Consider the following 18,109-nt stretch of genomic DNA (forward strand, 5'->3'; position numbering starts at 1 on the left):
AAGAATGTTTATTGGAATATTGAACTCAGTGGATCTGAGAGTACTCAGAACAGGAATTACGTAGTGAGTAACTCATGTAACCAGGAAGAATCTTTGCTTCTTGGAGGTGGTATCTTATCTTGCTCGGAATGGTATATTCTAATGGTTCATGACACTACTCTTTTACACCACATTAAACCTTTCACTCTACTAATCACAGTAAACCTTTTACATTCTGGTCATCCAACCCCCCCCACCCCCTTCCTCTTACCACTCCCTCTGGACAGTTCTCCCATATTCATATTCCATTATGTCAATCTAATTGTAAATCCCCTCCAAGGACCATGGACCTTGCCGTTGGTGGGGAGGCTTGCGTGCCTCAGCGATACAGATAGCCGTACCGTAGGTGCAACCACAACGGAGGGGTATCTGTTGAGAGGCCAGACAAACGTGTGGTTCCTGAAGAGGGGCAGCAGCCTTTTCAGTAGTTGCAGGGGCAACAGTCTGGATGATTGACTGATCTGGCCTTGTAACATTAACCAAAACGGCCTTGTTGTGCTGGTACTGCGAACCGCTGAAAGCAAGGAGAAACTACAGCCGTAATTTTTCCCGAGGGCAAGCAGCTTTACTGTACGGTTAAATGATGATGGCGTCCTCTTGGGTAAAATATTCTGGAGCTAAAATAGTCCCCCATTCGGATCTCCGGGCGGGGACTACTCAAGAGGACGTCGTTATCAGGAGAAAGAAAACTGGCATTCTACGGATCGGAGCGTGGAATGTCAGATCCCTTAATTGGGCAGGTAGGTTAGAAAATTTAAAAAGGGAAATGGATAGGTTAAAGTTAGATATAGTGGGAATCAGTGAAGTTCGGTGGCAGGACGACCAAGACTTTTGGTCAGGTGAATACAGGGTTATAAATACAAAATCAAATAGGGGTAACGCAGGAGTGGGTTTAATAATGAATAAAAAAATAGGAGTGCGGGTAAGCTACTACAAACAGCATAGCGAACGCATTAATGTGGCCAAGATAGACACGAAGCCCACGCCTACTACAGTAGTACAAGTTTACATGCCAACTAGCTCTGCAGATGACGAAGAAATTGAAGAAATGTATGATGAAATAAAAAAAATTATTCAGATAGTGAAGGGAGATGAAAATTTAATAGTCATGGGTGACTGATTTCGGTAGTAGGAAAAGGGAGAGAAGGAAACGTAGTAGGTGAATATGGATTGGGGCTAAGAAATGAAAGAGAAAGTCGCCTGATAGAATTTTGCACAGAGCATAACTTAATCATAGCTAACACTTGGTTCAAGAATCATAAAAGAAGGTTGTATACATGGAAGAAGCCTGGAGATACTGATAGGTTTCAGATAGATTACATAATGGTAAGACAGAGATTTAGGAACCAGGTTTTAAATTGTAAGACATTTCCAGGGGCAGATGTGGACTCTGATCACAATCTATTGGTTATGAACTGTAGATTAAAACTGAACAAACTGCAAAAAGGTGGGAATTTAAGGAGATGGGACCTGGATAAACTGGCTAAACCAGAGGTTGTACAGAGTTTCAGGGAGAGCATAAGGGAACAATTGACAGGAATGGGGGAAAGAAATACAGTAGAAGAAGAATGGGTAGCTTTGAGAGATGAAGTAGTGAAGGCAGCAGAGGATCAAGTAGGTAAAAAGACGAGGGCTACTAGAAATCCTTGGGTAACAGAAGAAATATTGAATTTAATTGATGAAAGGAGAAAATATAAAAATGCAGTAAATGAAGCAGGCAAAAAGGAATACAGACGTCTCAAAAATGAGATCGACAGGAAGTGCAAAATGGCTAAGCAGAGATGGCTAGAGGACAAATGTAAGGATGTAGAGGATTATCTCACTAGCCTGCCTACAGGAAAATTAAAGAGACCTTTGGAGAAACGAGAACCACTTGTATGAATATCAAGAGCTCAGATGGAAACCCAGTTTTAAGCAAAGAAGGGAAAGCAGAAAGGTGGAGGGAGTATATAGAGGGCCTATACAAGGGCAATGTACTTGAGGACAATATTTAGATTAAGGAAGGGCAAACCTACGTTCCTAGCATTTGTAGACTTAGAGAAAGCTTTTGACAATGTTGACTGGAATACTCCCTTTCAAATTCTGAAGGTGGCAGGGGTAAAATACAGGGAGCGAAAGGCTATTTACAATTTGTACAGAAACCAGATGGCAGTTATAAGAGTCGAGGGGCACGAAAGGGAAGCTGTGGTTGGGAAGGGAGTGAGACAGGGTTGTAGCCTCTCCCCGATGTTATTCAATCTGTATATTGAGCAAGCAGTGAAGGAAACAAAAGAAAAATTTGGAGTAGGTATTAAAATTCATGGAGAAGAAGTAAAAACTTTGAGGTTCGCCGATGACATTGTAATTCTGTCAGAGACAGCAAAGGACTTTGATGAACAGTTGAACGAAATGGACAGTGTCTTGAAAGGAGGATATAAGATGAAAATCAACAAAAGAAAAACGAGGATAATGGAATTTAGTCGAATTAAGTTGGGTGATGCTGAGGGAATTAGATTAGGAAATGAGACACTTAAAGCAGTAAAGGAGTTTTGCTATTTGGGGAGCAAAATAACTGATGATGGTCGAAGTAGAGAGGATATCAAATGTAGACTGGCAATGGCAAGGAAACCGTTTCTGAAGAAGAGAAATTTGTTAACATCGAGTATTGATTTAAGTGTCCGGAAGTCGTTCCTGAAAGTATTTGTATGGAGTGTAGCCATGTATGAAAGTGAAACATGGACGATAAATAGTTTAGACAAGAAGAGAATAGAAGCTTTCGAAATGTGGTGCTACAGAAGAATGCTGAAGAGTAGACGGGTAGATCACATAACTAATGAGGAAGTATTGAATAGGATTGGGGAGAAGAGAAGTTTGTGGCACAACTTGAGTAGAAGAAGGGATCTGTTGGTAGGACATGTTCTGAGGCATCAAGGGATCACCAATTTAGCATTGGAGGGCAGCGTGGAGAGTAAAAATCATAGAGGGAGACCAAGAGATGAATACACTAAGCAGATTCAGAAGGATGTAGGTTGCAGTAAGTACTGGGAGATGAAGCAGCTTGCACAGGATAGAGTAGCATGGAGAGCTGCATGAAACCAGTCTCAGGACCGAAGACCACAACAACAACAACAACAACAACAATTGTAAATAAATCACCAACACTGGTTAACGAGGCAGAGGTCCGGGTAGGGATTTGGGTACATATTCATCTATGACCTAACTTAGAAGATTGATACATGTGATATTGAGAAATCAGTGTTTGTAAGAATTAGAGCAATTCTTGTGATGTATCTCTTTTTTCTAAATAGTAAGGTCACTTCACTTCGCACTCTTATCATCTCTTCCATCATCCCCCCCCCCCTCCCCTCTATCCCTTCAACTGCCCTTATTCCACTTCCCTACTCCCCCCCTCTCCCCCAGCATGTTGTTTTAATTTTTGCACATGACAGTTTTGGCACGTCTCTGGGAGATGATGACCAACTCGATCCCTTTCTTTACTTACGTTATGTGTCACTTTATGTTACCAGTGAGAGGGTTCTGTCCACTGTGAAAGGACTCTATAGGCATTCTCTGTATGTTGTGATGCAGTCTGGCCTATACGGTATGGGACATCTCACTGCGAAAGGCAAACGTCCCAGGTTCAAGTCCCAACCTGACGGACAGTTCATACCTGCAGAGACGTTTCTGAAAAATAACAACCTATCGCAGCTAGGAGCAAAAACGCTCATAAAGTCTGTTGCTAGATAACCGAGTGGAATGTAACAACCCAACAATTCTATTTATATTCCACTTAAATACAATAATTTCCCCAACTATAAGGCTCAAAATCAGAGTTTCAAATAATCTTAGTGGCTAATTTGTTTAAAGACTAAATTTCACACTAACAACTTGCAATATCTCCACGGCCGTGACGACACAAGCTGGTAAGCTACCACAAGTCGCTACAGGTCCTAAGGAATACTGCACGTTTATCGTAGTACCTGCATACCGAATAATTTTATTAGAAAATTCCTTTCCCCAACTTCGAGAACTCACGAATCTGCATCTGGCGGTACAAAGTACGTAAAAACTATACGTCCACCTTCGAACGAAATGAGGTATCGGACTCAATTCCGACGAAAAGTACTGATAACCGATCTTAAAGTCCCGGCAATTTTTCCAACCGAAGTGCCACACATTCGACTGGGCACCACAGCGAATTTCACTCATTTCTTTGAGGGCACCTCGCGTGTCGCACAAAAAAACTAAGCACGATAGTCCTACCCAGTGTTACTGTATCTACCTTTTTTTTACGAGCACATGGCGACTCACGCCGTGCTGTTAGAAACAGTTTTCTGTTTCTACTTTTACAGCATTTTGTAGTGCCGGCCCCGAGGCTGCAGCCCAGTGCCGAGTGAGAGCGCAGGCAGGTGAATAGTGAAATTACAGCTGAGCAGGGTTCAGTACCACACTGCCTCCTTCCCCTATCTGGCAGTTACCGAGCTGACAGAGGTCAGGACTAGGTCAGTACGAGGCTCGTATCGGATCTCGTTAGCGACCCTCCGTTACGACAGCTATTCGAATGAAGTACTAAGAAGAAAGATTGTGTGTTCACTCACTGTCGCACAATTACTGGGTTTCGGCACCGTGCATCCGCCAAATTCCTTGCCGGAGAGGTAAATCCGACACAGAAGTTTTCCACGGACACGAGTGCGAGTACGGCGTGAGGCACGTGTGTGCCGGTGGTGTCGGGACACACGAGAGACGGAAATGTGGGGCCTCGCAGTTGTCGCCCTCTGACCACCTCTCAGAGGTGTACGTATTCCGCTTTTAACCTCCCCGAGCTTACCGCCAGGTCAGCTGTCGCACGTCATCGGCAGGAAGGGCGAGCCGCTTTACCCGTCTGAGCCGAGTTACGTCCGACAAGAGCGGGCTGAGGGAGACTCGCTCGCCCACGCACTTTCCCACTGTGCCGTACTGATGATGATGATGATTACGTAGCTGATTATTCTGTATGCTTTCACCGTAGTGTTACGAGTGGGGTTCGGATATTGATGCACATACCCTAGAATCCCAAGACAAAACTCGACGAAATATTCATTTCTGGTCACTGCAGACCAGAAAATGGTTGATTTTGTTCGCTTTTTTCCTTTTTTGCGTATTTTTGGGTTTATTTATATAGAGTTTTCTCTGTTACTTCACCCTCTTTCGACTAGTAAAGGCTATTCTGAATTCAAACTGTTGTCAGGTTACCTTTAACACACATTTTTTGTTGCAATGAGAACTATCTCCCAAAGTCGACATCCTCTGCATCTCAGAACCTGAAAATGTGTATTATACTGCAACACCAACTAAAGCAAGGTTTTGGAAGTCTAGTTTCTGTAAGCGTATAGTGTTCCAGGCAAATATGACCCACTATACCAATTTTAATTACTTTTTTCAGGACGTGTATTGCAGATGATCCACTGAATTCATCACAAGTGATGAAAATAGTTCACTCCTAATTCCCCAAATGCATTTTAACAAACACATAAATAGTTTTTCATATTATATTAAGTATTGAAGATCACATAATACTAGGTACAGCAAGCTTATTGAAAGCTGAGATTTTTGGGGAAAATTTAAGGGTGTATTGGAAGGATAGGCAAATGGGAAATAGAAGAGGTGTATTTATCACACTACACAAGAAACTCAAATCCACCGAGATAGGAACTGAAGCACACTACACAGCATATTACAAAACGTGGATTTCAATATCTACTGTACCATATTCATATTCTATTTCAATCAATGTTTGCCCTAAATTTAGAGAGTCTATATACTGTTATATGCCCTCAAGTCCTTAGCAAATATTTCCAGACGCTTATCAGATCCAGAAGGAGACCACTGAACTGTGGCCAAAATGTCCATTTCGTCAGCAACAGATTTTCACAATATAAGCCAGTCCCGTACGAAGAAAACTTTCGTATTATCTGACTCTGGAAGCCTACAGAATTAGGAAAGGGAAAATATGACCTGTCCACTAGAGACTGAGGCCATGTCTACACGAATGAAATTGCAACAAAACTTGCAATAGGTCTGGCACATAAATGGCTCCAAAGCTGGGGTTATCGATAAGCTAGTGCCCACACAGCCCAGATTTTATCGGTGAAAATTCACAGAAGAATCTCCAAAAACGAGTCCCCTTTGGACGATTTGAAACGGAGGAGACAATTTTTTGACGAGCATTGCGACAGGTGTCAAAAGCCCACTCCACTGTTATGAGGCATAAACGAAAAACCGCAGTGTAGAATGGCAACGTTCCAATTCCACATTAAATACATTGGTCAGGGTTGAGTAGTACTCACGCTCCAAGGGTTCCACACGAACTCAATTAAGTATACAGAGAGTTGTCCGTAACGGGAGTCGAGAACCTCGACAACTTTTGCCTGCCACTGACAGTGCTACTGGCAAGTTATCGGTCCGTGGAATTCTACTTCTTTCATAAATATTTTAATTTTAACTTTGAAGTCAGATAACAAGAGACAAAATATTTTTTGCATGATATAATTACACATTAACAATTCTTTTTTAATTTTTTTCCCTTTATTTGAAATGTGAAATCTTTCTTTTCGCCAAATTTCACGATTCTTCAGGCTCCGACGAGTGAGTTTGCGATTATCAAAACGTGTATTTGCTGGGTGTATACTGTGTTCTATGTGTCACTATACTTTAAATGTTTCTGTAGTGTATTCTCTGGGGCGAATTTTGGGGTCAACCCAGCATTTGCTCAAACGAACGAGGGAGACTGTACAGTGGCTGGTTTCAGCCCGCAATCTTCGATACGCAAAGGATTCGATCCAGAAGTGGCTCACTTCCCATCTCGTAAGTTGGCACACCGTCTGTTACACTACATGAACAGGTTATTAAGATAATGTACATAGTTTGTCTACAAACTAAAAACTAATTTTGACAACAATAGGTCACTCACAACTTGCAGTGTGAGCCTCGTGAAAAACACAAAAAATTGAGTTTTAATTAGATTTGAACAAAAGTAGCAACGATAGCTCATTGCACCACTGGTATAGAAAAATTTAAACAAAGTGTTGTAGTTTTACTGCACCTTTTCATAAAACAAAGAAGATGGGCTCTTGTGTGTGAGTGAAATGTTTGTAGACTTGTAACAGCTACAGCAAATGAATAGTTAAAAAGCTGTACTTATACAACAGTCGACGTATCTTTTGAAAACTCATCTTTGCAGATCACTGTTACTATCTTAATCTTTGTCCTATGGAGGTATAATCATCTTATTTGAGAAAAAACAATGTATTGCTTTTGTTCCCTTCTTCTTCCTGTTTTAGCAGCAGCACAATACAGATGTAAGTGTGTCTACTGCAAGCTTTTTTATCTGTGAAATGCTCTACCTTTCAGCTCTCCTGATTTCAGAGTATGTAGTACACGATTTTAGGCCATTTAATTTAAGTCAGAAGTGACTCGCTCGGTGAGGCAGCGATCGAGCGCCATAATCACTGTATCGTCGGTTCTTTATTTTTTGAAAGTTGAGGCTGCACCATTACACAAAGTCCTTCATATGCATACGAAGGGTCTGCAAGTTCGTTCATCACCGAGTGCGCTGTCAGCCGACAGTGACTATTTTGGTCTGGATTTCATCCCCCCCCCCCCCCCCTCTGGCTGTACATTCGATGAGCTAGACTTTATAACAGTGTCAGTAAAAATGGCAATAATTGTGCCTTTGCAAGATTTATCGCCTTTGAAGTGGATTCCGCATCTTCAAAACTTTATGATACAGGCCTATAAAAATTCTCATCTATTTATACAGAAATGCCTGTTACGAACTTCTCGGACTCGTAGAGGGGAGTGAGTACATAATATTCTGAATAGGAACCCACATCTGGAAATGTACCGTTTCAGTGTTATAGCATTCGAAAACATATTTGCTCGGCACGTACACGCAGCACGGCAATCGAGGTGAGGAACGGTTGTGTCCGATTGGCCGATGTCATCTGTTCTCTATCCTACCGCTCTGACCCCGTTCGAGACTCATTCACGTGTCTGTGAGTGTCAGAATAACAAGGTCGAGCACACGTTTGCAAAATACACTGACACGATCCTCGCAAATGTCGAAGCTCGAGGTGGCGGAGCAGCCGCGCGTCGCCTTTACCGAGATCGTTCTCCACGACATCCGACTCCACCGCGTACCCTTTTCACTACAATTATGTGACGGCTTTAAAAAATGGTATCTTCACCTTCGGCAGGTGCAACTGTGGTGCTCGGAGATGCCGCGTACCCGAATCGGGAGAGGCCGTACTGCATCACCTTGATGAGTACAGGAGCAATTTCTTTGGCTATTGATGAGTGGAATTGTAAAACAAGTGATCTACTGGGTCACCCTTAATCAATTAATTGCAAAAACGGTTGCATTACATACAAGTTTTCAAATCGTTGTAGCACAGAAACAGTACGGGTTTCCAATTCGAAATATTATGTACTCACTCCCCTCTACAAGTCAATTTTGGGGAACAGCGTTACGTGGAAGACTGACTAAATGAAATGTGAAGTTAACATAAATGATATATAAGATGGGAGATTCCATGTGAGGGAGAATATTAACTAGTAATATTGAGGACTAGTAATATTGAGGACAAGTTGGTAGTAAGGTGCTATTCAAGTTTAAAGTGGCTCAAACGGATCAAGCTGGATAATCGAGTGTGAACGATGAGAACCAATAATTACCCTGTGTGACGTTTCAGCTAAATCTTTGTGGGGAATAATCCGTAATGACACCACCCAGAGTTAACGCCGTACAGTATTGTTAAAGCAGTGACCAGAGTGTGACTGCAAACTGAATCGTGAGGGGTCGAATGCTCGCATTACGTGTTGTCCGACTGAGTTCCTGAATGAAAATTGTGGACTGCTACCTATCAAATTAAAGTCAACAGTCAAATAGTCCAGCAACAGGGTACTTTTTGCTAGCAAAAAATGAGGCACAAGATTTTATTTCACCTATTACTCAGAAACTATAGACCCTGTTGAAAATTTTACAATTACCAAAACGAAAGAGCATTAAATTTGGCATCAAAATGACCTATTTAAATGTCAAAATTTATTGTGTTAGTGACGGTTGAGCTCGGTGACTGTGGAATGAATAACCTGAAGAAATACAATGACTAGACACTTTCTGTCATTTGCCCTTTAACTCGTTGCCCCTTTTTCCGACATAAAGAAACACACGAGCTCACCACACGGCAAAGGCACTCGTTTCAATGAATCTAAAAAGTGTTTTTGCTGCACACATACACGCACGAAAGGAACAAATTTCAGAAACAAAGACACCTGACATAAAATGTATTAAGTCCACTAGAGATAGATGAAAGCTCGAAACGTGTCTCGGCAAAACGAAGCGTACAAAAAGTGACTGTTTCCTGCACTACTTCAGCTAACTGTGTACTGCGATTCAACAGAACGAGGGCACAGGTCAGGCCACACAAACACGGCACTCAATCTTCCTTGCTCACCCTGAGTTCTCCCGCCTCCCCTACACTACTAAATAAATGTCTGACCACGTCCGTGTCCGACGACGCCTCTCAAAATACGAGTCACGGCGACGACGCACGCTTACAGTGAATCGTATCTGACACTTTTATTCCTGGGACTCACTGTAGACCAAATTACATGAGGGTGTGCTGAAAAGTAATGTCCTTAAATTTTTTAATGTAAGAAGTCCTAAAGGTTTTTAAATAAAACAATTTTTGTTAACGATCTACATCTTTATTCATCACGTCTAACTATTCATTCCTCAACACAGTCTCCCTAACGACGAACGCATTTCTCCCGACGAGAGACCGGGTTGTCGATACTGTAGCTGTAGAAAGTCTGAGTCTGTCAATGGAGCCACGACCTCACCTCTGCTCACACCACTTTATAAATATCAAAGTAAAGTCCTCAAAGCATTTCTTTAACTTTTGAAATCAAATAAACATCAGATGGGGTTCAGTCGGGACCGTACAGAGGACGCTCGATAACGGCGAACCTACGGCATCAGGCAGTCGCCAGTGTCACGGTGCTCGTGAGCGGTCCGGCACTGTCGTGTCGGTCCACACGTGGACGAACCAGTGGGATCTGAAGCTCTTCCAACACGACATTTCTTGTGCACGGACACAGTTGCATTACATGCCACCACATTATTCTGTACAACTGAGATCTCTAGTGCCAGAGGGTCATACTTCAGTGTTCACAAAGTGGGAAAGCCTATAGAGAAATACACAGGACGTGTAATACCTATACCGATATTAAAAACAGAATACAAAATTTGGAGGCACTACTTTTCAGCAGGTCCTCGAAGCTGTACCCTTGCTGTGTGCTCCCCTGCAGCTACCGGAACAACAAGTTTTATGCAGTAATATAAGCACTGCCCCAGGAGCCGCTAGGAGAGGCCGTGGAATCTCAAAGAGTTTGTGGTACGAGCAGGCGGGTTAGAGTGTCGGCAGGTGATGTAGACCACCATTCTGTTGTACGACACTGGCTGAAGGGTAAAGTCTAAAATTATACAATTCTTTTTGACAAATGTTGAAAGGTCAATCAGTAAAAAGTAGGCAAAATAAATAAATAACAACTTTTAAACTTTTCTTTTATTAAATCATGATTTGATCACAGATGTTCTGTGTCATGGAATAATTATTATTAAAATTAGATTATACTGTAACTACCTCAACATTAAAAGACTTGGAATTGTACGAAGTATTATGAGCCTTACATTATTGAAAACGTACTCTAAATGTATCAATAAAAAATCTAGTCACCACATGGCAGCAGTGGAGCACACACAAAAAGGTTTGCAATTTGAGCTTCTCGTGGACATTAAGGAAGTTGCTATATAAAAAAAGAGCTTTTTTATGAATAATAATTAGAAGTTAATTTGTCACAGATGAGAATAAGTGTATCAGTTGTAACACATCAAGAATACAGTTGCAAAATGAAGAAAACTAAGTTTGGTCCTTTTCATTAAGCAATGCTGAGAAGGAAAGTTAATTCTTTCAAAATCTAGGTGACACTGTCAAGAAAGAAGAGATACAACATCGTGGCTATAAAAGAAGTCTGAAGAATTTTCCTCGTGCAGGAAATAATATCACTGCCCTAGGGCGCCGAAAGAAAATACGAGAAACTGTAGACACCTTTAAGGAAATACGTGTATACCACAGACTGACTCAAGAATCAATTGTAAAAAATTTTGTAACGTACACCTAACATTTGGCCTCAACAGTCAGAGGCTGTGGTCGTGAATGTGAGATGTTTGTGTATTTTGTCTAATTCCGATGAAGGCTTATTTGGCTGAGAGTTCTGACAGTCTTTTTGTTGTGCCTATCTGTGACTCAGCATCTCCACTATGTGGTTAGTAGCAACTCTCCTTTTTATAACACTGTCATAATAATTTTGTAACAAACGTCTAACTTTGCGAGGTCAGTCACAACACTGTCATATCACCGCCATTACCACTATACCGTATAAGTTACAGTTGAGCGACTGCGCACAGAGCTGATTCTAGGGCTGCGGCTGCCGCTCTCCGGCATACTCACCACTCTCGCTGACCTCTCCTGACTCTCACACTTCCGGCAAAACCACGGTCCAGTCGGTACAGTCACTATCCCGTAACAAGCTGCAAAACACGAGAGGGCAGACGAGATTAGTGCCGGGCTCCTGTAGATTTACAGTAATTGACACAAAATAAAGGTGCACGTACACAAACTGCAATCGTATTTATTTATTTAGTTTATAGTGAACAGATTGTATATTGAACTCCCATTACAATTACAGAACTGTACAAGAGAGGGTTGTCTGCTGTATCTGGATTTACTGCAGTGGGAATCAGTTATTGTGCAAAATACTGAGTAAAAGATAACGTTCAGCCACAAATTGAGAATTTACTTGGGCCATGAAGCACAACATACATCAGCATAGGTTAACTGTTGCATCACCGTGGGAAACCTAGTAAAACAATACTGTGTTGCAACTGTTTATCCACAAACCTTTCAATGCATCAATGCGCAAATTCGGCATTAGGGCAGTGTCCAATTCTGCCTGTCAACTTTGACCCGTTACATCATTAATACGATGGAATTACAACTTCCAGTGTATATTAAATGACAATGATGTTGTCACTACACAAAAACACCGACAAATATGAACAAAAACATAAAATGACAAACAAAGTCTCACTCCAACAATAAAATTAAACTAATGGGACAAAAATGGGAAATAGGGGGTTTAGGGTGAGGACAAGCTATAATATAGAACAATACAAAACACTGCACCATCTGAAAACAAAAATAAATAAAAAATTACAAAACTTCAACTTACAACATGATGCTACAACTACAAAAGCAACAAGAATCATACATTTCACGCAACCTATACAGCTCAAATGAAGCCCACGGTACAAAAAAAACGACACCGAGAAGTGGAATTGTACATTCCCCTTGCCTTATACAACTCTAACACAGCTCTTGATACCTACTAGCAAACCATGAATAAAAAAACCCACAACTACAAACTTCACACAAACACATAATTCACAAAACAGTACAGAAACAAAAATCTCAACAACTCAAAAAACATATTCACTAGATCAATTAAAACACAATCCACATACCAAAGTATAGGCTACAGCAGGCGAAACAAAAATTACTTGCCAACGAAAGCCTCCAACAAAATCTGGCCACTGCCCTCTCCCCCCCAGAAACACACACACACATTGCAACAAGCAATAACCTACTCATAAATTGCTCTCATACACATTACTGACAAAAGAAAAACATTATTAAATTTCTGCCCCTAACAAACACACGGCATTAACAGTACCGATCACTAATCTGTCACCCATAACAGGCAAAATCAAAAGTAAATAACTAGCGAACCAGAACAAGCTCTTCCAACGACAACCTCACACACTCGGCTAATAACAGCAAATGAATCACTAAAATATTTAACAAACAACGACATGGCATCTACAAGTGCAAATCAACTCAAAAACACCATGCCATAGTGACGTCACACGCCACACCACCATTACATCGAGGGTAGGAGCAGAAGGGTAAATCTGATGCTTCCGATGACCCACAAATTCTTGACTACCTTTCATTTATTTGCGACGGTTACTGCGTGCTAAAAACTGAACTCATATTTTGAAATTAAAAAATTGTTCTAAAAATATTAACCACAGACAAAACTAACAGGAGCACTATGTAAAATTGCTAATCAGCTATCGTCAGTAATAAATTACACTCGAACACCCACACAGAAAATCTCTGCAGTGAGCTGGCAAGGGTCATGTGAGTGGAGTGCTTATGCTTACAGCATACAGTGCCCTTTTCCATACACACATGACAGAATATTTCTTTAACAGAACTCCCTGGGCCAAAATAAATCTGCCTCTGGCAGAAGAGAGCCATTAAACATATTTTTGGGGAAATAACTTCTTGCAGACAATATTTTTGTTGCACACAAAATACTTAAAGTCCTCAGTCTATACACACCCAAAGTATTTACACATGGCAAATAGAATGTCTGTGTGTCTGAAAGCAGATTGCGTGCGCACTCATGTGAAACCAGAAACAGGAAATTACTAGACACTCTTCAGACTTGATTAAGTAAAATAAAAAATAATGTACAAGCGAGCAACATATTTTTCAACAACATACCGTACGACACAAGGGAATTGCATGCAAATTTAAAATGGTTGTAGAAACATTGCTAAGAAGACGCATTCTACGACATCAATGACTTAATGAAATAAATTATCTTTTTTTTTATAAATGTGACTGTGAACAAAACAAATTGTACCACTTACGTTACATACATTCTAATTTGTAGCCTAGCCTATGCAATCCGATAAAACAAAACTAATTATGTACAAGATAAGCAATGTCGGTGTAATAATGGTTATATATGTCAACCATTTGTGTAATCATATATATAATGGTAATGCCTTACACAATGCCATAGTTTTACAGAGCCAAATAAATCAATCTCAATGATGCATCTGTATAGTTAGGATTAGGATGTAACATAGTCACTCCTCACTTCAGCAATAAGTTCTACATGAACAGGCATAGCCAACCACAGACATAAATCCTCATCCTAATTGTGCTAAAAACTTCATGTTATGTAAGTTGGTCATTCTATGTAGGGAATGTATGATCAGAGTAGGCAATACTTGTCTGTACAAGGTGTGAGAAACTTTTTAGGTAGACCTAACTCACTCTCAAGGTAAAAAAATCATGGACACTTAAATATTTAAATTGATCGCTGATTTTTAAGTAAATGTCATGGAAAACTGGTATTTCCAAATCAAAATAATTACTTTACAACATTATAAGTGAGTGGGAAAACAATTCATAACTCCGTACGAAAGTATTTTATAACAATAAAGATATATATACAATATTCATACTCACTTTACTTTTTATGAAATTATTACTGTCTTCTGCCATGATTTTACATCTTCATGACTTTCCATGAATTAAAATTGCCTACAATGTAACAATCAATATTGCACTGTTGAAATGAGTTGTTCTCTCTCTCTCTTCTCCTCCCCCCCCCCCCCCCCCACACACACAATTGAACCTGTATAGCAGAGCTGAATTTGCACACAGACAAGGATGATCAACCAAGAGCAGTACTTGAGAAATTGGAACTGTACACTTATCTTTCGATGATGGGCATTCGAAAGTTTTCGGATGGGGGTTTTTGAGTAGGCTAAATAATTTGTAACAATTCATTAAATGCGATTTTTTAAATTTTTTTGTAATTAATATTCACACAATACAGATAACCAGGGCAAAGAAGATACTGTTTACAATTACATCAGTAATATCTGGTAATATGACAAAAAAGATAGTGTTCTGTGACTTTCCAAATCAGGGAAAAAATTTAAGTGGAAAAATTAACTTAAATTTTGTATTTTTGTCTTAAATTTGTAAGTTAAAGGCAGGCCATAAGTGTGCGGGTGTCAACTAAATTTCAACATATGAAGAGGAGCTTTAACGCAAAACACCTGCCTGGTCACCAGTATTTTTGGTTTATTAGTTAATTTTTTTTGTTCTCTACTATTTTAAGAGCTATTTATAAAATAAACATTTTCCAAAGGGCCCAACCATTTATAAAAATTAAGATAAAACAAAAATACTTTATTTCTTAACAGTTATGATATAGACATCCAATATATATTTTTTCCAGAGAAATTCAGTCCACAAGTTGACATGACCTGTACAATTTGAGATGAAATCATCCTCCTGCTTCATCTACCATTGAGCTACTTCACTTTGTGAGACAAATTTTACATAAAGATCAAAATGAAAAAAAAGAAAAAGATAAAAAATCAAAATAATTAAGCTGAATAGAGAACGCATTCCACCACAAACTGAAAAGAAGGGGAAGAAATGAATTGGTACCATACATTGTGCATTTTAAGTTGGTTGTAGAATATTAATTTCCATCTGTAAGATAAAAAGGACAACATGCCTATGTCTTTCACAGGGACATACAAATATCTTCTGGCCACCAAAGCCAGAAAGAAAGATATTCTACACCACTTTCCTTTTAACAACATATTATTTAGGAAAGACCTAAGAAAGACTGCAAACATGAAGCAGTTGAATAAGTGTAGATTACACTGACTCAAACAAGAGATACCAATGAAAGATCAACAAACTAAACATTTAACTGAAGTTACAATAGCACTGCAATTAAATGTAGCAACTGAACACGAGTATAATGGTGCAGCCTAAAATAATTATTATTTGAGCAACTAGTACCACTGCAAAGGCAGCATTATACACACAAAAAAAATCACACATTCTGGCAGCATTAACATAAATACAGTACCAATCACATAACATAAATATGTGCACCTGAATTTTCAAAACAGACCATTCTTCAGAAATAGGTAAGTGAAGACACAGACACTTATCAGACATTATCTCCATAACCTTTACTGCATTAGGCCTTTCTTTTTCTCTGTTGTTGCATTTTAATGCACACCACAAAATTACACCAATTATTTAATAATGAAATTAAATATCGGAGCAGAGCACATTCTCCTTACCTATTTTAATTCCTTCCTCACACATACAATCTCTTAATTAACACTTTTCTTGGTCTCCTGGTCCCAAATTATGTCAGCAATATCCAATATATGATGTTAAATTGTTAGCAAATTACATAGGCCTACATGTTAAATCCAACGATTTTTCTCAAAGGCACTAATGGAGCAGTTGGTTATGATACCTATGCTCAATTTTGTCCCGTAATAGCGCAACAAATATTTTTGTTTCCAGCAGTCTTACATGTTTTCTTTCTAAAAGTGCTACAGTACCTCACGGCACTCCATTTTTTGTTTCATGTAATAAATGTGTCATCCTCAACTATTAACAGTTCTTAGAAAACTATTCAACTAACGTTGATGAGACCTTTCTATAGGCCCTGAAATTATTCTTTGTTATGTAGGATAGGTAATGCTAAAAAAAAAAAAAAAATATATCCAGCACAGTTTCTCAAGAGAGATTCTTGGAATGATGCTACTGTAAGGCATATGCATTATAATTCCACTGCAGGCCCCTTCAAGGGCAAAATCTGGACAAGAAAGAACTCTAAAATAGGGTGATAAAGCCAATAGTTGTTCGATTAACAATTTGAGTTTACGTTTATTTTTTTATAGAACATCTACTTGGGGGAGTAAGTTGATAACAACACGTATCACAGAGAAAAGTTTCCTGTAAAGAATGGCATACATACAATTAACTTTGAAATGCTTATTCCCTACATTTTCTGAATTTCAGTTACAGTGGTCAGAAATTACCAATAGTTGATCATACAGTTCCACAAAATGATCGCCCATAGTCCAGTAGTTGATCAATATGCAAAAATAAAATCATCTGACATTAAATTGATAATTACATCTGGGAACTTAATTTTAACACACTTACATGAATGATTAACATACTGAACATTTTTTTTTCACTGAAATAAAACAATATAACAGAGTAGCCTACACACAACAATAAACTATACACAAGTCTGCTCAGTTTCATTCCAGTTTTCCAATATCAACAGGACGTTGAAACTTGTAACGCAGTCTGCCTCCTGTAGAGATAATAGAGGGTTCTGGAAGTATTGCTAAAATCTGTGAAGAGTGAACAGTGCTTATATCATCTTCATCAGTCTTCAACAGTGTATTTCTTTCATCGCAGCTTTTCAAACCCATTACCTCAATGTCCTCTTCTGTGGTAACTCTTTGAACACTGCACAGAAATTTATACTTATTATTCTTTTGGCCTGGAAACAAGATCAAAGCAAAATCTCCTTCTTTGAATGCAGGCCTTCCAATGTCATGACTCTTCTCAGTGGTAGCAAGGTTTTTATTACCGTCAGACTCATTTTCTGATGTGTCTTCACGAGGGCTTCATTCATCACTGATGGATTCTGACTCTGAACTGTCTTTTCTTACAGGTTTCTTTTTTGGTGGTTTTTCCTTCTCAGCCTCTGGAAACAGTTTCCTTCCTTTTCTTTTTTTCTCATTCATCTGTTTTGCCATTTTACGTTGTTCTATTCTAGCTCGTTTGGCAGCTTCTGTGTTGGCTTTTAGGTCTTCCTTTGATTTGTTCCAGTCTAGCCACTGTTTGGATGTTGTTGCATATGGTATGTACTCTCTTTTCCTTCCAGCCTTTATAGGGGATTCAGTAGGCCAAGTAATATGATTAGCAAAATGTGGACTGATTCTGTTTTTCTGAGATGATTGGGATGAATGGCATTTTGGAGTGTGTGCTTCAGGTTTGACTGGATGTGAAGAGGGCTGAGGAGGATCTGAACTGTCATTTTCTTGTACTGAATCTTGATCGCCCGACTTTTCATTATGACATGTGGATGATTCATCTTGTGAGTCACAAGATATTTTGCTGTTAGTACACACTTGAGGATCTCCTGCAGGATTTTCTGATGTAGGGATGGATTGTTCTGTACTACACAAACGCAGAGATAGCATGTTAGCATCTGTAGTTTTATTTGTTGAAGGTGATTTACAAGTAGCACGAATTTTACGCCAAACCTGAAACAGTTCTTC

The 18,109-nt window shown here is 39.5% G+C and overlaps 1 protein-coding gene across 1 annotated transcript in view; it reads right to left on the minus strand.

Annotated features, from left to right (window-relative positions):
* Positions 1-18,109, minus strand: part of LOC126212795 (protein AF-17-like) — a 117,386-nt gene that overhangs the window by 96,254 nt on the left and 3,023 nt on the right. Inside the window, exon 2 of the mRNA XM_049940197.1 lies at positions 11,571-11,650. Within this exon, the coding sequence (XP_049796154.1) occupies positions 11,571-11,650 (80 nt within the window). The remainder of the gene's footprint in view (positions 1-11,570; positions 11,651-18,109) is intronic.

The sequence above is a fragment of the Schistocerca nitens genome, chromosome 11 (assembly GCF_023898315.1).
Source record: "Schistocerca nitens isolate TAMUIC-IGC-003100 chromosome 11, iqSchNite1.1, whole genome shotgun sequence".
Classification (NCBI taxonomy): Eukaryota; Metazoa; Arthropoda; class Insecta; order Orthoptera; family Acrididae; genus Schistocerca; species Schistocerca nitens.